Source organism: Dermacentor variabilis, chromosome 2 (genome assembly GCF_050947875.1).
Source record: "Dermacentor variabilis isolate Ectoservices chromosome 2, ASM5094787v1, whole genome shotgun sequence".
NCBI lineage: Eukaryota > Metazoa > Arthropoda > Arachnida > Ixodida > Ixodidae > Dermacentor > Dermacentor variabilis.
This window is the reverse complement of record NC_134569.1, coordinates 227433522-227456082: the sequence shown is the minus strand read 5'-3', so window position 1 is coordinate 227456082 and position 22561 is coordinate 227433522. Positions and strand designations below refer to the sequence as shown.

Here is a 22561-nt window from a genome sequence, read left to right as displayed (position 1 = left end):
GGCGCAGCGAGAACTTGCCTGCATTAATATACCTCACGTGATCGTAGAATTAATTCCTAAGAGCGGCCGAGGACTCTTCGTCCTTAACGTACATAGTAAACCGACGCTGCAGCACAGATTCGAGGACCTACTGTGGGGCGCGCGCGCGGATTCCGGCGGCGAGCCTCTACTTGTTGCGGGCGACTTTAACGCGCCCCACGGAGCCTGGGGCTACACCCGAGAAACACCCAAGGGCAAACACCTTTGGGAAGACTCGCAAGACCAAAGGCTTGAACAAATCGCGAATCCCGCCGATCCTAGGGAACAGCGCGAGTGCCGATACGTTACCAGACCTTGCGTTCGTTTCAAATGTAACAACAGCGCACTGGCAAAATACACACGAAGATTTGGGGAGCGACCACGCGCTGATCGAGATCATGATAGGCACAGGCCCGAGCGGTCGTGGTACTAACCCTGAGGGCAAAGGTCGCAAGCTCAAACTCGTGAAGTGGGACACGTTCAGCAAGATGCGAGAAGAAGCGGGGCGAGGCGACGAGCCGATCACGGACATAGACGAGTAGACCGAGATGCTCAGAAGGGACGTAGGCGCAGCAACGAGCGACGTTCCGCCCGAGGCGAACCTCGAAATAATTGACAGCAGGCTCCTACACATGTGGGAAGCAAAGCGAGCCCTCCTAAAGAGATGGAAATGCCAAAGACATGATAAGGCGTTGCGCAAACGCATAGCACAGTTAGACAGAGGCATCGAAGAACACGCACTCCAGGTATGTAGGGCACAATGGGAAGACACGTGCAACGGCCTCGAGAGGCAGATGACCGGGGCAAGCGCTTGGTGCCTTTTTAGACACCTATTAGATCCGGAGGAGACTCGGGCCGCTCAAGGCCACAAGACTCGTAGATTAGTAAGATTATAAAGACAATAACTTCCTAGACGCAATACGTGACCGTTACTTTAAGAAGGCCGAAAGCATTCAGCACGCCGAGTACGATGGCGTCGCAAATGAGGAACTGGATGCGGAATTTAGCGAATCGGAAATTCGGATAGTCCTGTTCAAACTAAACACTCGATCGGTGCCCGGCCCGGACCGGGTTGCCAACAAGACTCTCCGCAACCTAGACGACGAATCAATCTCCCGACAGGCGGCCTACGTCAATGTGTGCTGGCGAGGGGGTTCCCTTCCCGAAGCGTGGAAACGGGCCCGCGTTATCATGATTCCCAAACCTGGCAAGCAAGTTACGCTCGATAATCTAAGACCAATTTCGCTTACGTCTTGCGTCGGCAAAGTCATGGAACACGCAGTTCTCACCCGCGTGACCGACTTTCTCGCAGATCGTGACGCGTTCCCGCACACCATTCTAGGATTCCGCCGCAACCTCTCCGCACAGGACGTATTGCTTCAGCTTAAAGGGACACTAAAGGTTACTATTAAGTCAACGTGGACTGTTGAAATACCATCACAGAAACCTCGAAACGCTTGTTTCGTGCCAAGGAGAGACTTATTTTAAGAGAAAATGCGTTCTGAAGCGTCCGCGTACCTCTAGCGCAGTTCAAATCGCCCGCCCTCCGATCGAGGAGTACTGACATCATGGTCTCATAGTGACGTTGCGCCATCGGTGAGTAGAACGGCGTCCGCAGACGGCGCTACGGCTTTTCTGCGCAAAACGCGAACGCGCGGCCAGAAACAGAGCCAAGACAGAGCCGACAGCAGAGCGAAAGCGGGAGTATAGTGGCTAGCGCAAGGAGAAACGAATTACGTCCCAAATTACGTCCCACGGCACACGGAGAGTCCGTTTTCGTTACGAGCTCGCAGCGTGGTCGGCGTGGTCTATGAGAAGCGACGAGCCTTTTCGCACTCGCAACAGGGCATAAAAATGTGCGAATCGACGCAAAACTCGGTCTAGAAACGTGCTTCGCCACAGCCAGGGCTCAATACGACCCAAGCTGGCACGACCCAGATGTCGTTTCCCGCACCGCCACCAGGCGCCGCTACTATACCTCAAACTCCAGCGCAAGGCGCCCATAAGCTGGTACTTCATTCTATGACGCTAACTTCGACGCTCGTCGCAATGGACCCTGACACCGACAGATTGGCTCGCGATGGTGGGCTCAACTTCAGCGATTTGAGCACCGACGAGCGCGACCTGCTGCTGAGGGCTCGCACTGCCGGCGGCCTCGACACCGGCTCTCCGGAGCGGGAAAGCAACGAGGGCTTCCCACGACATCACATGGACGTGGCATTATCGCTGCTTGTTCCAAATGAAAGTTTCGCGAGCCAGCAGAACCCTCACAGCACGACGCGATAACGAAACTACTGAAACTCCAAAGCGTGCGCGGCGCAGAGTCGAGCGCGCAGAGTCGAGCGAAAACGAAACCTTTCAAACACCCATATTACTGAAGGGTAACGTCAAAATGTTATTTTTTCTTAGAATCGAATAGACGTAGACAAATAACATTTTTTTCCGTCTTATAATATAATGAAATGATATTTTTAATACGAATAGTTGAGTATTAGTAACACAAATTATGAGGAGTCCTTTCGTCATCGGGCTAGTACCGGAATGTCGCTGGGGGGTCTCAAATCGTGTCATGCATTTACCTCAATTTCTCGGTTACTAAAGCTCTGTTCACGATTATATTGACGCCTTAGACGTTCTAGAACATTGCTCTACCACTTTAACTTGAGTTTCTGGTAACCTTTAGTGTCCCTTTAAACACCAGATCGTAGACGACACTACCAGCTCCACTAAGGCAATTATAGGCTTAGATATTTAAAAGGCCTTTGACAATGTTAAGCACGAAGCGATCTTAAAAACAATTAGAACATTAGGACTAGGCCAAAGAATGTATAATTACGTTAGAGATTTCCTCGCGGGCAGGCGCACATGCGTCGGCGGCGCAGACGAGGAATCGCCGGAATATGAAACGTGTCCGTGCGGCATGCCGCAAGGATCCGTCATATCACCATTACTCTTTAATTTAGTTCTACTTGGTCTACCCGAGAAATTAACAGAAATAGAAGGATTACATCACAGTCTCTACGCGGATGACATCACCCTCTGAGTTCCCGGGAGAGGATGTGACGGTCACGTCAAGCGAACGCTACAGGCAGGAGTAGATGCGGTTCAGAATTACTTGCGTGGAACGGGCCTCGAGTGCTCGGCTACCAAGTCCGAACTCTTACTCTACAAACCCACAAGGAGAGGTCGTAAAGCCCTGCGCGAACAGGAACGGGAGTATTCCAAAATATGCATTACATTGGCAGATGGTACTCCCGTACCGCACGTAGAGAAAATTAGAATCCTAGGGTTACACCTGCAGGCAAACGACCATAACGGAGAGACAGTGCGAATACTTCGTCGTTCGGTAGATGACACGATCCGACTCTTGCGTCGCAACACGAATAGACGCAATGGTATGCGTGAAGAGTGCGCGATCCATCTCGTGCAGGCGTACGCGATAAGCCGCATAACGTATGTTGCCCCCTACCTGAGGTGGATCGGGTCCGAAAAAAACAAAGTCGAATGCATGATCCAAAAAGCTTTTAAGAGGGTGGTCGGCGTTCCACTCAACGCGAGCACCGACAAGTTTCTAGAGCTCGGAGTTCACAACTCCCTTAACGAGTTAACCAAGGCGCACGACGTTGCGCAATACGAACGATTATCGAGGTCAAAGGAAGGTCGATGCATCCTTGAGTCGCTCCGCATCGCGTACCACACTCAGCATGGAGAAAAGACGGCGGTTCCCGCCTCTGTTCACGACCGCCTGATCATCCTGCCGCTTCCCAAGAACATGCACCCGACGCACCACGCCGGGAGACGCGACAAACGAGCAAGCAACCTTCAGAAGAAGTTTGGTAACAGCAACGAGGCAGTGTACGTAGACGCGGTGCGATATGGAGGAGGGAGAAGCGTACACACGATAGCGGTTGTAGACCGCTCGGGTAAGTGCCTCGCGAGCGCCACGGTTACCACGGGACACACGGAGGCGGCCGAAGAAGTCACGATAGCCCTAGCACTCGTCGCGGTGCCGAACGCTGCGATCGTGATCAGCAACTCGCAGGCGGCAACCGCGGCTTCGCACGCGGTCGTGTCTCGCGGGAAGCGGCCCGCATACTCCAAATTTGTGACGACGGCGACTTGTCATCGCCCTCGCAGCCCCAAAATTCTATGGTCTTCCTCCTCTGGACCCTGGCACACACCGATGTTCCGCTCGCGGGCAACGAGGCGGCCCACGCCACGGCTCGAAGTCTCACACGCCGAGCCGCCGCTGATTATGTGGCCGCCTCCGCCCCCGAGAGCAGGGCATCGGATCTGCCGGATCGGGATACTAAAACAGAAACACAGCAACAAGAAACACACTGGGTGTGGGGCGATCGCCTAATCACTTTCAGAGACCTCACCCAACACTACAGACTCGAAAGATGCACATTCCCGCCACCAAGCGATAAATTGGACAGGAACGAGGCCGTAACATTACGCTTGCTCCAGACACACACTTACCCTAGCCTTGCTATCTTACACCACTGCTATCCGCGTTTATATCCAACAGACACGTGTAAAACATGTGGACAGAGAGCAACGCTGCGACACATACTCTGGGAATGTGCCGGCGACAACGGTAATCAAACCAGCTCCGTTCGCAACCCGTCCATAATCGCAGCCGTTGCCAGAGTAGGATAAGGCTCGAGCTCGCTTCTTCCCGACGCCGCCCCGGATGCGGGAGTCACCGGGGACCTTCTCTGTAGGCGTCGCCGCTGCTGGGAGGCGGCTATCAAAAATTCAGAGCTGGCAGACCAGCTCTGGGCCGTCCAGCAAGCCCAAGATGCCGCTCGAGTCCAAGGACTTCGAGCCGTCACCTGAGGCCACCACAGCAAGAACTGCCGGACTATTCTTTAGCAAAATTTCTTCTTCTTCTGAGACCTATAAAAAAATGACAATTTTCTCGCGGTAACGAAAGAGTTCATGTGCATGCACAAAGAAATAGTGAGCTTCATCATTCGCAATAGCTGACTGACTCAAATAAGCACCTTTCTTTCATGTCCCAGTTTGATCATGGCTGCCGAGTTCTGAGTTCGCCGCCGAGTGCTCACTGGGAACAAAACCTTCCGAACGTACATGTGATGGCATCAAGTCCTTTCTGTTTGTGCTGGTTGGCAATACAAAATGGACGCTTCTCTGCTATTGCAGCGGCGGTGTCCACAAAGTCGGCACGGCTGAAGACGCACTTCACGCTTGCTTCGTAAAGTGATTTTTGCAGCCGAATACAGCAGATTGGTAGCTTGTCGACCTTGAGTCATCTGACATCGCAGAAATCCCAGACAGAACATGTTAGAATTGCACTAATTCACACTTATACCGCTACCTTTTCAAGCTGCCATTGGGAGAAATGGAATCCACACATACCAGTGCGAGGAGAAGAGAGGCGCAGTGCACTGGTTCAAGGCTACATTCCTCCTTGCCAATAATATGGTCTATACTTCACAAATGCATTACCGCGTAACACCACTGTATTGTGGCGAAGCTGACTTTTGAGAACTGGCATCATGCAACGCTTGACCCTTGCCGTTCTTTCTGCCATTCAAGGCCACCAAACGAGGATGAAAACGGTGCAGTCAGCGGCGAATTCGCTCAATGAAAGACATGGCACTGAACAGCAGGAAGCTTGGTAGCAAACGTCGAAACACCTAGCTAGCACCACCGTGGCCATTGCCATGGTGGTGGCTCAAGCAAACCAGCATGCGAGAGCGCTGGTTCGAGGCTGCGAGATAATAAAAACGGCTATGGTCCTAAACCGTTCCCAAACAAGCCTCCCTCAACAAGTGTCTCTGCTCACCAATGTCCTCGCTGGCAAAGACGACAAGCCTGCGTGCGATGAAGAGTGGGTCCTCCCCTCCGGCCAACATGCGTGCCAGGTAGTAGAGTGCTGCATTCGCATCACCACCACGCATAGACTTGATGAAGGCAGAGATGATGTCGTAGTGCTGGTCGCCTGCACAGTAATTGTTAGGAAAGTCTTGTAGCGAGTGCATGCATAAAATGTTCAACTTTGTCAAATGTAGGGAACAAGGCCACTTGTACATTTGTTCAAGCAGAATAAATACAAATGTTCATTCAAGTCTGACAAATATGCTCAAACAAAACATATTTTTGAGGTTTATTAATGCTTTGCTGTTCAAACAGGCTCTTTGCATTGAGGTACACAATAGTTTGACCAAGTCAAAAAGGTTTGTGGGCGGGGCATAAACTGTTACGCCGGTCAGCACACACATTTTCCTCCGTCTTGCACCCGCTGCTATGGAATTCACATTTGTTTCCTTATTTACAATACTGCTAGCATTTTCAGCTTGCTAAAGGGTGGGAAAAATAAGATAAGCTTAAATAAAAGGCTTTTTTAGTCTTGGAATGTGTAAACCAAATTACACTTGGCCAATATGAGATAATCATGATCATTCCTGTCAACACTTATCAGCATCAGAAGCATTGACTTACATAGAACTCTCAATGTTTTGGAGAAGGCATTTTATGAGCCGAAGCTCATCAATATGTCGGCAAATTAAGCGTGGGATTGAAGTTCAGTTTCCAATCATAAATTACATTAAAAAATTTTAATTTGAAGGCACAGCAGTACCATTTGTATAAAGCCACTGTTTGGCTATATTGTATGCTAGCCGCACAATGCTTTATTTGAGCAGTTCAGTGTTTTAAGCTCACAAGAAATTTATTGCATCATGTAATTTCCAGAACACAAACAGTCATCAACACTTCTAAGCATGCATGCTGCTCGATTTGGTCACCAACACTCACTCTGGGTGATTATTTTTGGCATTCTACACAGTATTTTCTGTTTCTATGTTTTGAAAATAGTATGTGTCGGCACATACTATAAGTTATCGGCACACAGTGAAGTAGTAATGAGAGATACGAAAAAATTTGAATCCAGAAGGTTGTTCAAATCTAAAAGGAAGAAGGTTAGAAAAATGCATGTGCTACTGATCCATCTACCGATAGCACTACTGATAACATTTGTGTTGTATTAATGTATTGAAGTACTAATGCACTTCCTTTTTATTGCATTTATGTGCCAAAATGTTATTGTATATCAGCTCTGATTTTTTTTACTTTTGTTGCTGCATTCACCACTCCTATCTAGGTCACATATTGAACTGAGAGTATTTTCAGATTAATCAATAAAAAGGACATACTACTGATCCTTTTCATTACAAATGAATGGCTATGTTGGTGGTAAATGTGCAGTTACTAGTGTCACCTTTTGATCTAGCACTATTCTTGGTATGATTTTCCACAGTAGGTCCTTGGCAACCATCACGCCTACATACCTGCTCTGTCGTAATGGAAATGAGTCCTCTTCAGGCCTTCCTTGATGCTCTCGGCTGTGATTCGCTGGCCTCCTCCCGTGCTGCGGTGAGCCTCGACAGCTGTCTGGAGCGAGTTGAGGGCCGTGCGGGCATCTCCATCACACATGGCTGCCAAAAAGTCCACCGCTTCTTCCTCCATCAATAGCTGCCTGCCAAAAGCGTACATAATCAACAAAGTGTCATTTTTTAAATCCCAGGACGACACCCGGGATACGAGGCCACAAGAAGTGTTTCAGATGCTTCCAAACCTCGCTATGCAAAAATGCCATGGAGCAAATCGGTCAGTCCTCGCTTACTGCTGATAGAGTACTCTTAGCACGCCTGACCTTGACTCGACAGTTCTTTCCGTCGTCCCAAATGTACACATCACCATTGATGAACAGTCTATCATAGTCAAGACGCACACGCTGTCCTTGTTTTCGTTACATCCTGTGCAGATTTCCAAAAAAGTTTGCATTTGGTAACTGTTTCCTTGCTGCAGTTATTAGCAATAGATATGCCAGTTCCTTTTAGTTTTTTACAGTTTTTGTATCTTTTCTCTGGAATCGTAAAGCTTTAGAATAACAGCTTGCGCCTGTTTGCTCTGCCGTTTCCCGATCCTATGTATTCATTCAACTGTGTGCAGAGTTACGTTCAGATGTTTGTCAAATAAATCGGTAAGCATTTTCGTAGATAATTCTTCTGTTGGTTCTTTTTCACCTTCCTGAATTCCAAAAACCATGAGGTTATTTCGTCTGCTTCTGCCTTCCAATGACACATGCCTATCGTGCAGCGTTTTTACAGACGCGTTCAGGGTTTTGTTTGTCTTATTCATCTCGGCTATCACTTTGGCTTGGTCCCTGACAACTTGCACCGTCTTCTCAACTTGTTTTATTCTCTTGCTCAAGGCGGCTAAATCCATTTTGATGGCTTGTTGCTCGTCAAGCAGCTCTTTCAACAGCACTGCTGTTTTAGGACCTGGATTCGTTTCAATGTCACCAGATAAAACAGACACAGAGAAGCGAATGACAAATAAAACACTTTTGGGCACGGCAGCACTACAATGAAGTGATTATCATTTTTGTAACCATAATATGAATAGAAACCAACCTGTTCAAGGAACAGAATATGAGCTACAGGTGACATGGCTTCTGTGGTGCCACCATGCCCACTGACGCAGGCTGCTGAATCCGCTGACTTTATAGGACAGGACGAAGTTCCCGTGATGCTCCTGTAGTATCTGGTGCCGAGGGTGTTGCTGACAGGCACTTCCCAGTCGAGGACGGCCATTTCAGGAATGGGTCTAGTGATACACGTGTTGTATGCATTCTCATGGCAAGACGCGCAGATCAACAGCACCTGTTCAAAGAACAGAAGACGAGTTACAGGTGACATGGCTTCAGCAGTGCCACCATGCCCACTGACGCAGGCTGCTGAATCCGCTGCCTTTATAGGACAGGACGAAGTTCCCGTGATGCTCCTGTAGTATCTGGTGCCGAGGGTGTTGCTGACAGGCACTTCCCAGTCGAGGACGGCCATTTCGGGAATGGGTCTAGTGATACACGTGTTGTATGCATTCTCATGGCAAGACGCGCAGATCAACAGCACCTGTTCAAAGAACAGAAGACGAGTTACAGGTGACATGGCTTCTGCAGTGCCACTGTGCCCACTGATGCAGGCTGCTGAATCCGCTGCTTTTATAGGACAGGACGAAGTTCCCATGATGCTCCCGTAGTATCTGGTGACGAGGGTGTCGCTGACAGGCACTTCCCAGTCGAGGACGGCCACATCAGGAACACAGGTCCAGCGATATACGTGCTGTATGCGTTCTCATGGCAAGGTGGACAGATAAACAGCATCTGTTCAAGGAAGAGAAGAGGAGTTACAGGTGACATGGCTTCTGCGGTGCCACCGTGCCCAATGATGCAGGCTGCTGAATCTGCTGGCTTTATAGGACAGGACGAAGTTCCCGTGATGCTCCCATAGTATCTGGTACCGAGGGTGTCGCTGATAGGCACTTCCCAGTCGAGGGCGGCCAGATTAGGAACAGGTCCAGCGATATACGTGCTGTATGCGTTCTCATGGCAAGATGCACAGATCAACAGCAATTGTTGAAGGAACAGATGAGTTACAGGTAACATGGCGTCTGCATTGCCCTCGTGCCGTTGTGATGATGAGCTACCTTGTCATCGGCAGTTAAGGAGATAAAGGCTAAATTTATCTATTAAAAATGAAATTTTGTACCTTCAGTTGATGTCTTAGTATAATTGCGACCCACTAAAACTATTTTGTGAACTCGGATAACCCTAACTTTTCTGCCAAGCACTGGCAGTGCTGCAATGGAGCAGCGGTTTAGCACCCAGCTCAGAGCCGCAGGGTTCTTGGTTTAAACCCCACGTACATTTGTGAACTTCTTGCTTACATCATTTTCATTCCCAAGGCTTCAAGCATGGTGTTGCAAGAAGCTGCAATGCTACCAGAAAGCGCGATGTTGAAGGCATACCCCAATACCTAGCACATCACCAATTAGCACAGTAAAAGCACACGATGTCCACGGTGCTCATCTTGTCAGAACCGTACCAACTGTGATGGTGCTTCCAATTATCATGTGCATTTTTACTCAGATGGTGCACAATGGTCTGGCATATGCTATACATGTGGCGTGCTGCAACATGCACCTTGCAAAGATTCACCAGGAGTATACATCAATTTTTAAGCTGCCTTCAACAGTTTAAGCTTCTTGGTTTTTAAGTGCAAGTATTTTCAGGCTGCTTTCAATGAAAGAAATTGTGCACAATACTACCACTTGAAGTGACCGGATGTTCCAGTGGCACACTGAAAGATGATGGGAACAGTGCTTTATTTAATGTTTTTCGAAATGAGCAAGTGGCACGTAAGACTGTCGGAGGGATATACAGGCTGAATTTCAATACAGTAGAACCCCGCTGTTACGTTCCTCACTGCTGCGTTTTCCCGGCTGCTACGTCGTTTTCATCCGGTCCCGGCATAGCTTCCATAGGATCCAATGTATAAGGAACCCCGCTGTTACGTATTAGCTGTGAAAACGATCCCGCATGATGCGTCGCAACTTAGCCCCCCGAACCCGCCTGGGCTAAAGTAGGCAACGTGCTCCAACCGCCATTTTGGCTTTTGACGAGTTTTAGCTGGGCTTGGCTATGGAACTGGCTGCAAGAAGCCGCACGCCAGTTCCATAGCCAAGCCCGGCCAAGCGCGACCAAAACTCGCCAAAAGCCAAAATGGCGGTCACATACGACCATGGAGGAAGGAAACTTGCATACGACGATTACATCGCCGTGGATGCTGTCGTCGTGACGTCAAGAGTGTCAGAGCATCGCCGAGATCGTTGGGAACTCGGTCGCGAGTGAAGCCGCAGACTGCGATGCACGAGCCACATAATGCCGGGGAGTTGCCAAATCCTAGCTTTGGAGAAGCCGTCGTGGCTCTGGACCTCCCCCGCAGGTACGTCGCACCTCACAGCGACGCTGACAGCAATGCGGCCTTCCAGGCTATTGAGAAACGAGTGGTGATTTCTAGCGAGCGAAAGAAACGGCAAGCCACCATTCTGGACTTTTTTTAGGTCCTAAGCGCACTCTGTGGAAATAAATTGTCTATAGTTGAAGCTGCACTTTTTTCATTCATTTTTGAAGCTTTCCTCACTGTTACGTTTTCCCGGCTGTTACGTTTTTTTTCCGCGGTCCAGTGAAAAACGTATGAATGGGGTTCCACTGTACAACGAAACTTCAATATAACGAAGCAAATTGACATTTTTATTGACTTTGTTATATCAAGGTTTACCTACATTAAGCTTGTAAAAACCCAAGGGGATTAAGCAGAGCACACTGTGCAATGCGTTTTTAAGAGTGGAATCTTCCTGCATGAGCCAGCGAGGTGATTGACAGTGTAAAGGCCTGCATAAGAAGGGGTGCAGTTCCCTACAGCACATGGCGCAGAAGAGACTTTGGTATGTCCACAAGGTGCAGCGCAAGCAGCAGGCAAGAACAATATGCACGGAGCTTGCCACCAAAGACCATCTGCTTGCTCAGCCAGTTGCTCACACATGCTTCTGCCTCACAGCCATGCATCTTATCTTGCACAGTGTCCATGATCAGTTGAGCTGTGGCCTCTGAGATTGCACCAATGCACAACAGTGCTCATAACAAAGGTGCGAGTCATACGCTGACGATACAGTATAAGTGACTCCACCTTCTAAAGTGGCTCGACGGCTATGGAATTTTGCTTCCAAGAAGTAGGCTGTGGGTTCAATTCCTAGCTGCTTAATTCCAAAGCAAGAATGCTCATATACGATCCTTTGAGTTCAAGTTAAAGGTCTCCAGGTGGTCAAAATTAATCCTCAGTCCTCCAATATCGAATTTCTCTGAGCTGCTGTATTGCTTTGGAATGTCAAAACCACTCAATCAATACGTGACTCGATTGTAGCATTGACCGAGATTCAATGACAGTACACTACATGCCACTAAATAACATGAATGTTGCATGTTGGTTAGTCACAACAAAAGGGCAAAAGTTTGTGGCAGTACTATAGAGTGTGAATATCGATCAAGGAAAGAGCTAGATTAAGAATGTCAGTACAACGTGCAGCATTCCTCTTCATTCCTGTCCATGTAGCAAACATCAGATGCTGCAACAATAGTTAAAAAAGGCAGTGTGACACACTGGCAGTACAGATAAGGTTCTTCAAGTTGTTTCAAGTGGAAGCTGAGAAAACAGATTACGAACTTATTTATTTATTTACTTGAAGAACCTTACAGGCCCGTAGGGCATTGTGTAAGGGGGGGGGGGAAATCCCAACAGTGCATACACAATCAGATGAAAAAGAAAAGAGTACAATACATGGTAAATAAAATTTGTGCACATAATAGCAGTAAGGAAGAAGAGACTAAGCAATGCAGAAATAACGAGAAGAAGTATGGTACATAGTTTAAAGCACATAACATAAAAAGCACATGGCGTATAAATAAGTCGGAATTCATCAAATGTGTTTTGGAAATGCACAAAAATAAAGGGGGGGAAACGAAATGCTTAACTTCAAAATATGAACTGAAACATGAATATGAAACATGCTAAACATCGGCTTCAGTGAGTTGTGTAATAAGTGGGTGATGGAATGTATCAGGATTAGACAGAGATGCAATGCTGTCTGGTAGATTGTTCCATAATCTGATGGCTCGTGGAAGTGCTGATGAATTAAAAGCTAAAGTGTCACCATAGATTCATGTAAGACTCAAATGACTATGCAATTTTTTGGACATGTGGGATGGGACATCGAGGCGAAAGGAGCATGATCTATTGGAGTGCATATAGGTACTTGTGAAATACTGTTAGCAGAGCGATGTCACGGCGTGTGCCTAAAGATTGGAGAAAAAGATCAGTTTTCATCTGAATGACACTTGAATGGTAGTTATAGTTCCTTGAGATGAACTGTGCGGCCCTATTTTGGATGGATTCTAAAGTGGTGACCATGCTGTTATGATAAAGAGATCAAATGAAGGAAGCAAACTCAAGTTGTGGGTGAACAAAAGTAAAGTAGGCTAGTTTGCGAATATTAGCAAGGGAACTTGTGAGGTTTTGGCATAGATACCCTAAAGACTTAGAGGTTATGGCGCATATGGATGTAATATGAAATGACCACGAAAGATCCGATGAAAGGTTAACACCGAGATATTTGTAATGAGAGACGTGAGACAGTAAGTCATCTTAAATATGGTATGTATAACTAGAATTGTTATGTTTACGGCTGAATGAGATGACTTTGCATTTCGATAGGTTAAGGGTAACTAACCATGTATTGCACCACTCTTTGATTAGATGAAGATCGGATCGCATTGCCAGGTGGTTATTAGTAGATCTATTGGGGCGGTCGATGATACAATCATTCACGAAAATTCGCATACAGGAAGAAATGTTATTAGTTAAATCATTTACATAAATAAGAAATAACAATGGACTGACTACACTGGAAGTACCGGAGGTAACTCCGGTACTTCCAGTACCGGTAACTACCGGAGGTAACTGAGGAAAGATTAGAGGACAGATTATTAACAAATATGAACTGTTGGCGATGCGAAAGGAAGTTACGAAACCATGATAAAGTTAAGGAGCCTAGACAGAGTGACAATAATTTTGAAATCACGCGGCAATGAGCAATGCGGTCGAAGGCTTTGGCGAAGTCAAGAAATATACAATCAGTTTCTAGGTTATCATTTATATTAAAATGCAAGTCAGTCACTAGTTCGAATAACTGTGTTTCGCAGGAATGATTTTTTTTAAACCCATGTTGATTACCGTAAAAAAAAATATTGTGCTCAAGAAGACTGAAAACATTAGATGCGATTATATGTTCTAGCATTCTGCAGAAAATGCACGTAAGAGATATAGGACGGTAATTTTCAGCTGAGGTTCTGTTTCCAGTTTTAAAATGGGTACGACTTTAGCTACCTTCCAGTCAGAGGGTAGTATTGCAGTAGTTAAGGATTGCTGAAAAATGTTAAATAAAAATTTACTAGACATTGAAATGGTATTTTTTAATATTTTGGAAATAATGCCATCAATACCGGCTGAGGTAGATTCTTTAAGGTTATTTATGACGCACATGATGCCTTCTTCAGTTATTTCAATGGGCGTCATGTAGGGGTAATCAAGATCGGGAACTTCAGGAAGATTAGAATGAACTTCTGAAGTAAACACAGACGAGAAGAAGGTGTTGAATATTGCGGGGCACTCATTGTCTGGGCTGGGAGTGTTGTTACTTTGGAGGGAAATGAAACTAGTGTCACGATCAGGGCATATTTGCTTCCAAAACTTTTTAGGCTTAGTTTTCATAGGTGATAGAAGATCATGTGCAAAGTATTTATCTCTCGCAATGGATAAGGCAGAGCAATAGGATTCTAGACAGACATTGTATCTATCCCAAGCTGAACGGGTACCCACACGCTTGGCAGTCTGGTATAACCGCTTTATTTTGTTCCTTAGTTGCTTAAGCTTCCTAGTGGACCAAGAGTTAGATTTATCTTTAGTTTTTGCGATTAGAATGACGTGCTTGCTGACCAAAGCTGACACTCTATCTCTAAAGGGTGCCCAGTTTTCATCAATGACTCGGCTCTTAAATGAAGGTAAAAATTCATGGTAGAAGAATGTTTCAAGTTCTGCGTTAGTATATGTGAAATTAGCTTTATTGTAATTCTAAATTGTCTTCGTCACATAGCCCACAAACGGAACTGGAATGTCTAAATTTCACTGAAGTAAATTATGATCACTGAATCCATCCAAGTATGTTATCTCTTTTATCGTTTCTGGTGTTGTTGTAAGTATTAGGTCTGATATATTGGTCTCATGGGTGGGTTGGTTAATGACTTAAGTCAGGTTGCAATCAAGCGTCAAGTTACAGAATTCTGTTGAAATATGACACAATGATGATAGTTGAGCCAAGTTGATTAAGGGGTAATTAAAATCTCCGATAAGATAGATGCTATCAGTAGGATATAGCTCAGTTGCCTTAGTGATACTGATGCGTAGCTCATTAACGAACGAATGACCAGAATCTGGCAGGCGGTAACAAGCGCCTGTCAATAACTTAATGAAAAATATTGAACAGGCTGCCCAGACAATTTCGAGATTTGAATCAGTGTTAACTGAGTAAGATGTTATTGCCCTCTTTATTCCTAGAAGGATGCTCTCGCCTCTTTTATCAGTGCAATCTGGAAACAACAATACGATCAAATGCAGGAAACAACGGTAATCTGACAGCAAAGCATCAGCAGGTTATTCCCCATTCATGTGGATATTAATGCGAATCACATGGCCATGCCTTGTAACTTACCCACTAGGTGAGTCCTTTTGTGAGCTGTTGTTTTTGAAGACGAGCTCGACGTCCAGACGGGCCAGAGCACGGTGTAGGATAAGTGCCACCTCTGCAGTGGGGAGCTTCTCGAGCACAAAGACACGGCATCGCGAGAGCAGGGCTGAGTTGAGTGAGAAGGATGGGTTCTCTGTGGTCGCTCCCACCAGGACCACCGCACCGGACTCTACGGCTGGCAGGAAGACATCCTGTGAAGGGTTTCGGCTCTCTGTTCAGATCAAGGCAAAACTTTGCCACGCCCTATCTGAGATCATGAAAAGGGAACAGAAATATAGAGGGAACAGGATACAAAGACATCCAACTTCAGGAATATTCACCGACCAATAATTTAGACACTAATAATTCCGACATGGTCAATTATTTGGATAGCTCCATGAGCTGTCACTCACATCTGCAAAAAAAGTTTCACTACATTCAATGAAAGACTTTTCGAATGCTTACGCAGTGCCACCACATACCCCACAAAGCCAATGTGTAAGGACGTCTAAAATTTTGGACACTGAAACATTTTTTAAACCTTCAGATTTTCCTTACTTTTCGTGTTGACCACAGGTCCCAAAAGGCATCAATCGAAGCTACCACTGCCGCCATTTTGATTATCTCACAGGCTTGAACCAGCGTTCTCGTGCACTGATCCAATGGCAGCCGTAGTAGTCGTATTGTGCTGTCATTAGGCCTAGTTGCTTCGATGTTCACAAGTTTCCCACTGCCTGGTGCTGTGTTTTCGTTTAAAGGATTCACCATTGTCAGCCACGGCGACGACTCTGCCTCAGTCATCCTCGCCGATGGCTTCGAAGTGCGGAATGCACAGTAGGGGTCTAAAGCTTTGCATAATACTGGTTCCCACAAGTCAGCTTTACCACAATACAGCAATTTTACATGGTCAAGCATACTCAATGCATCGCAGTGAAGCATACCAAAAGTAGACAGGAGCCAGTGTCATAGGACATATAGTCAAAGCCGTTTATAATGAACTCAATAGTTCTGAAAAAAGTGGTTGTTATGTCTGTAGTTTGTTATAGATGAATTTGCTGGTAAAAATGCTCGAAAATTAATCACGTTGAAGCTGGCGTTGGCAGTTACAATTCAGCAGCACTTTGGTCCAAAAACTACATTTTTAGTGTGATTTTTGTTCTGAGTATGTTCCGGTGCCTAGCTGCAAACTTGTGTTAGAAATGTTCATCTAAAGAATGAAATACAGTGTCGTACATTTCGGAACTGCAATTATGCCAGAAGGCACGCTGTTGCAATAAAAAAAAAGCGCAGCTGCCATTTTTGATCCGGGAGTTTGTGATATATTTTACTAACAGCAGGTCCATGACTGTATTCTAGCTACAAAAGAGAGCGAAGCCTTCTAGTCAGCCGGGAGCGTAAACTTCAAAAGTTACTGTGGCCTTCCACTGTTATACGACGGTCTCGGACATCATGGTCTTGGCATTATGACTGCGCATCAGCCATAAAAGAGCCACAAAATCAAGTTATCTGTCGCTTTGGGCAAAAAAATTTGACGTTCAAAAGTCAAAAGGTTACCACGAACCATTATCAGCAATCCGCAACTTATAAATGAAACGCCACCGCACCGTGATCTCCTAAGAAGAGTGTAGCAACCGCCAAACCTTTACGACATTGCTAGCGGCAGTGCATGGTCCAGTGTTCTCACCAACTGGGGCTTTGTCTACAGAAACGTTTGAGCAGCCGTCATTCCCTGATAGAAGGACATAGATGCTTGTTCCAATTCATTAAAACAGGTGCAACACACATGGTGCCGCACTGACAATTGCACAAAAACGAGAGTGGCCCCATCATGGCATCCGATATCGCACAGGTGCACAGGTGCATGTCCTGCGCCATGCTGTTTGTGCTCTAGGTGCTGTACTTGGCATGCCATGAAAGCACGTGACCTTCTTCACGTCTTACGAAATCCGCGAACAGTAGTTGCTCGAACACCTCGAAGGCCCAATCGTCATCCCAGTTTGACTGGAGTGGGGTGCATGCTGCAGTGTGCCCAGTTTGGTCACACTTCCGTGCTTTGGTACTTCGTATGCGCCCTCTTCTTACTGTGACTGGGTTTAAACCGTTTGTTGTAACAGCACGTCAATTTAAAAAGAACATTTGAAAATACCTGGAAGCAGTTCTATGAGGAAGCTTTAGCTCGGGTCCAACTCCGACGCAGCCAATTCAAATACATGTAAAACGCAAAAACGTTTTTCTGAGGCAACCTCGGGACCGATTTTAATGAAATTTGTTGCATTTGAGAGAGAAAGTTAAATTCTAGTGATTGCTGGAAGCTGAATTTCGATTTAGAGTCTGAATTCTATGAAAATGATTTTCCAAAATATGAAAGTTTGAAAAAAATAGAAGCACTTGTTTTCAAACTCATAGCTCTGCATCAAGAACAGATATCATGGTTCTGTGAGCATCCATTAGATCATTGAAAGCGAAAAAATTCCATATGTCATTTTACATCTTACGTGAATTTGTTACGTTGTTTACAAGGGTTCTGCAAAAGCTGCATTTCCATATTGCAAAACATTTTGAGATTCATGTGTAGCATATCAATTTTGTCCGCTTTAGATATTTCACTAGATGAAATTCACCGAATTGCATTATCATTTTTCGTTGCTGAGTTAGAGTTGTAAACTTGATAGTTTGGTTTTTGAAAATTTTCTATTTTTGCCAATTTTTAATAAAAACTTTTCAACCTAAACCAAAAATTCGAAACCAACAGTCACTAGATTTTAAGTTTTTCTTTTAAATGCAACAAACCTCATCAAATTTGGTGCATTGGTTGCCAAGAAAAACGAATTCTCCTTTTACATGTATTTAGATAGGAGCACTGCGCATGCGATCCCATAGATGAGATGAATACATATATATAGAAAAGTATCAGTCATAGCTCTCGTAGTATAGCCTTCTGAGCCGTTTCCCTTCTTTTTCTTTTCTTTTTTTTTTCTTTGAAAGAAGTCCTATTAGGGTTATTATAATTACACGAAGGTATTTCGCCCTCGCCAGCAGCAGTACTTGAGATAGCTATTCCGGCGGCTAGCTTCCCACGCTATGCGTGCCGCCCCCGCACCTGTTTAAGCTTTTTCCTAGACGCTAGAGCTATACAATGTCCGCGCAACCTTGAGCGATCGGAAAGCGCGTTTTCCACCCTTGGCCGGCGGAGAGGGGAGACTTCGTTCCGGCCGCGAAGCTCTCTACATCTCAGTAAGGTGCCTGGTGGTGGTCTCGTGCGGACGATGCCCTCTCGGTGAGCGCATATTTCCCCCCTCATCTTTTAAGAGATTCAATACATACAAGCATTTGTCTCGCAAACCAGATTTATTTCAAGGGAATTTTCCACGTCTCAATAATTTCTCTCGTCGTATACGAGTGCTGATTGCCGTGTTATAGTTTGTTAACGAAGCTTCCCCTCAAGTCTAAATATTTTAAGGCAGTTTTCCTAGTCTATAAAGCCGCTCGAGTTCACGCTGCTCCTCTGGCGGCCATTTTTCCAAGAAATTATGCCTTCCAACCACTCGACTGTCGCGGACAACAAAAATCGACTGTCGCGGACAACATCAGTAACTTTCCACATAAGTATGAGGCTCGGAGCAGGAGCTTTGGCGCTTGAAAGTAGCCGTTGGCTTGACGAACCAACCGACTGAGCTACCTTTCCGGGCAACATTGAAGGATCACGAGTTCAAATCACATGTTATGTTCCTTTCTTTTTCCTTTTTTTTTCTTTCTTTTAATGTATTTTCCTTCCTTTTATCACTGTACGGAAACCCTCCTAAAAAAAAAAAATTATATATCCTCAATTATGTGTGGCCACACATGTGCAGGTCATAAATACAAGGTTCTCTAGCCGAGTGCCATCCATGCGGTATAACCAAGCTCAGATTGGTCCACCTTGACTGATCAAATAGGGCACCACTGTAGGTTAAATGAGGCGTACAACTCCTGCGGGACCCGCCGTGGTTGCTCAGTGGTTATGGTGTTAGACTGCTGAGCACGAGGTCGCGGGATCGGACCCCGGCCACGGCGGCCGCATTTCGATGGGGGCGAAATGCGAAAACACCCGTGTACTTAGAATTAGGTGCACGTTAAAGAACCCCAGGTGGTCGAAATTTTCTGAGTCCTCCACTACGGCGTGCATAATCAGAGAGTGGTTTTTGTCACGCAAAACACCATAATTCAATTTTTAATTTAACTCCTGCGGGGACGGTAGAGTATCCGTCTCCAGTGCAAGAGGACCGTGATTCAAATCCCGGTGCCGCGCAATTCTCCACCGGAAAATACAAAAAAAAAAACCGTGTGTTGAGAAAATTGCACAAACAGGCCTGGAGTGCGGCCTGATCCCGGTGACAAGAACCGGTAACGCACTCTCTCACCAGAGCAGGATTGGCCACCCTGGTGCAGTACTTGGCCACAACCTCCTATATGAATACAACAATCAAACCCCGGCCCTCAGTCCCCAGCAGCCGCGAAGCAACTGACCACGGCGGCGGTCAGATCTGTGACGCTGCAGAGGGTGCTAAGAATACCTGGCTCCGGACAGGCCGCCATTGGAATCTGAACCTGGCAACGTTTAACGTTAGAACGCTATCTAGTGAGACGAGTCTAGCAGTGTTATTGGAGGAATTAGAGGGTAGTAAATGGGATATAATAGGGCTCAGTGAGGTTAGGAGGACAAAAGAAGCATATACAGTGCTAAAAAGCGGGCATGTACTGTGTTACCGGGGCTTAGCGGAGAGACGAGAACTAGGAGTCGGATTCCTGATTAATAAGGAAATAGCTGGTAACATACAGGAATTCTATAGCATTAACGAGAGGGTGGCAGGTCTTGTTGTGAAACTTAATAAGAGGTACAAATTGAAGGTGGTACAAGTCTATGCCCCTACATGCAGTCATGATGACCAGGAACTCGAAAGCTTTTATGAAGATGTGGAATCGGCGATGGGTAAAGTCAAAACAAAATACACTATACTGATGGGCGACTTCAATGCCAGGGTAGGCAAGAAGCAGGCTGGAGACAAGTCAGTGGGGGAATATGGCATAGGCTCTAGGAATAGCAGAGGAGAATTATTAGTAGAGTTTGCAGAACAGAATAATATGCGGATAATGAACACCTTTTTCCGCAAGCGGGTTAGACGAAAGTGGACGTGAATGGTGAGACTAGAAATGAAATCGACTTCATACTCTGCGGGAACCCTGGCATCATACAAGATGTAGACGTGCTCGGCAAGGTACGCTGCAGTGACCATAGGATGGTAAGAACTCGAATTAGCCTAGACTTGAGGAGGGAACGGAAGGAACTGGTACACAAGAAGCGAATCAATGAGTTAGCGGTAAGAGGGAAACTAGAGGAATTCCGGATCAAGCTACAGAACAGGTATTCGGCTTTAACTCAGGAAGAGGACCTTAGTGTTGAAGCAATGAACGACTATCTCATGGGCACCATTAAGGAGTGCGCAATAGAAGTCTGTGGTAACGCCGTTAGACAGGAAACCAGTAAGCTATCGCAGGAGACGAAAGATCTGATCAAGAAACGCCAATGTATGAAAGCCTCTAACCCTACAGCTAGAATAGAACTGGCAGAACTTTCTAAGTTAATCAACAAGCGTAAGACAGCGGACATCAGGAACTATAATATGGACAGAATTGAACAGGCTCTCAGGAACGGAGGAAGCCTAAAAACAGTGAAGAAGAAACTAGGAATAGGCAAGAATCAGATGTGTGCGTTAAGAGACAAAGCCGGCAATATCGTTACTAATATGGATGAGATAGTTCAAGTGGCTGAGGAGTTCTATAGAGATTTATACAGTACCAGTGGCACCCACGACGATAGTGGAAGAGAGAATAGCCTAGAGGAATTCGAAATCCCACAGGTAACGCCAGAAGAAGTAAAGAAAGCCTTAGGAGCTATGCAAAGGGGGAAGGCAGCTGGGGAGGATCAGGTAACAGCAGATTTGTTGAAGGATGGTGGTCAGATTGTTCTAGAGAAACTGGCCACCCTGTATACGCAATGCCTCATAACCTCGAGCGTACCGGAATCTTGGAAGAACGCTAACATAATCCTAATCCATAAGAAAGGGGACGCCAAAGACTTGAAAAATTATAGACCGATCAGCTTACTGTCCGTTGCCTACAAAGTATTTACTAAGGTAATCGCAAATAGAATCAGGAACACCTTAGACTTCTGTCAACCAAAGGACCAGGCAGGATTCCGTAAAGGCTACTCAACAATAGACCATATTCACACTATCAATCAAGTGATAGAGAAATGTGCAGAATATAACCAACCCTTATATATAGCTTTCATTGATTACGAGAAAGCGTTTGATTCAGTCGAAACCTCAGCAGTCATGGAGGCATTACGGAATCAGGGTGTAGATGAGCCATATGTAAAGATACTGGAAGATATCTATAGCGGCTCCACAGCCACCGTAGTCCTCCACAAAGAAAGCAACAAAATCCCTATAAAGAAAGGCGTCAGACAGGGAGATACGATATCTCCAATGCTATTCACAGCATGTTTACAGGAGGTATTCAGAGGCCTGGAGTGGGAAGAATTGGGGATAAAAGTTGATGGAGAATACCTTAGCAACTTGCGATTCGCTGATGATATTGCCTTGCTTAGTAACTCAGGAGACCAATTGCAATGCATGCTCACTGACCTGGAGAGGCAAAGCAGAAGGGTGGGTCTGAAAATTAATCTGCAGAAAACTAAAGTATTGTTTAACAGGCTCGGAAGAGAACAGCAGTTTACGATAGGTAGCGAAGCACTGGAAGGGGTAAGGGAATACATCTACTTAGGGCAGGTAGTGACCACGGATCCGGATCATGAGACTGAAATAACCAGAAGAATAAGAATGGGCTGGGGTGCGTTTGGCAGGCATTCTCAAATCATGAACAGCAGGTTGCCACTATCCCTCAAAAGGAAAGTGTATAACAGCTGTGTGTTACCAGTACTCACATATGGGGCAGAAACCTGGAGGCTTACGAAAAGGGTTCTGCTGAAATTGAGGACGACGCAACGAGCTATGGAAAGAAGAATGATGGGTGTGACGTTAAGGGATAAGAAAAGAGCAGATTGGGTGAGGCAACAAACGCGGGTAAACAACATCTTAGTTGAAATCAAGAAAAAGAAATGGGCATGGGCCGGACATGTAATGAGGAGGGAAGATAACCGATGGTCACTAAGGGTTACGGACTGGATTCCAAGGGAAGGGATGCGTAGCAGGGGGCGGCAGAAAGTTAGGTGGGCGGATGACATTAAGACGTTTGCAGGGACAACATGGCCACAATTAGTACGTGACCGGGG

At 46.0% G+C, this 22561-nt stretch overlaps 1 protein-coding gene across 1 annotated transcript in view; it reads right to left on the bottom strand.

Moving 5' to 3' along the window:
* LOC142573134 (ATPase WRNIP1-like) overlaps nt 1-22561 on the bottom strand; it is a 101205-nt gene that overhangs the window by 15316 nt on the left and 63328 nt on the right. The window contains exons 4-6 of the mRNA XM_075682667.1: nt 15214-15440; nt 7338-7525; nt 5834-5989 (exon numbers count right to left, since the gene is read on the bottom strand). Of these exons, the coding sequence (XP_075538782.1) occupies nt 5834-5989; nt 7338-7525; nt 15214-15440 (571 nt within the window). The remainder of the gene's footprint in view (nt 1-5833; nt 5990-7337; nt 7526-15213; nt 15441-22561) is intronic.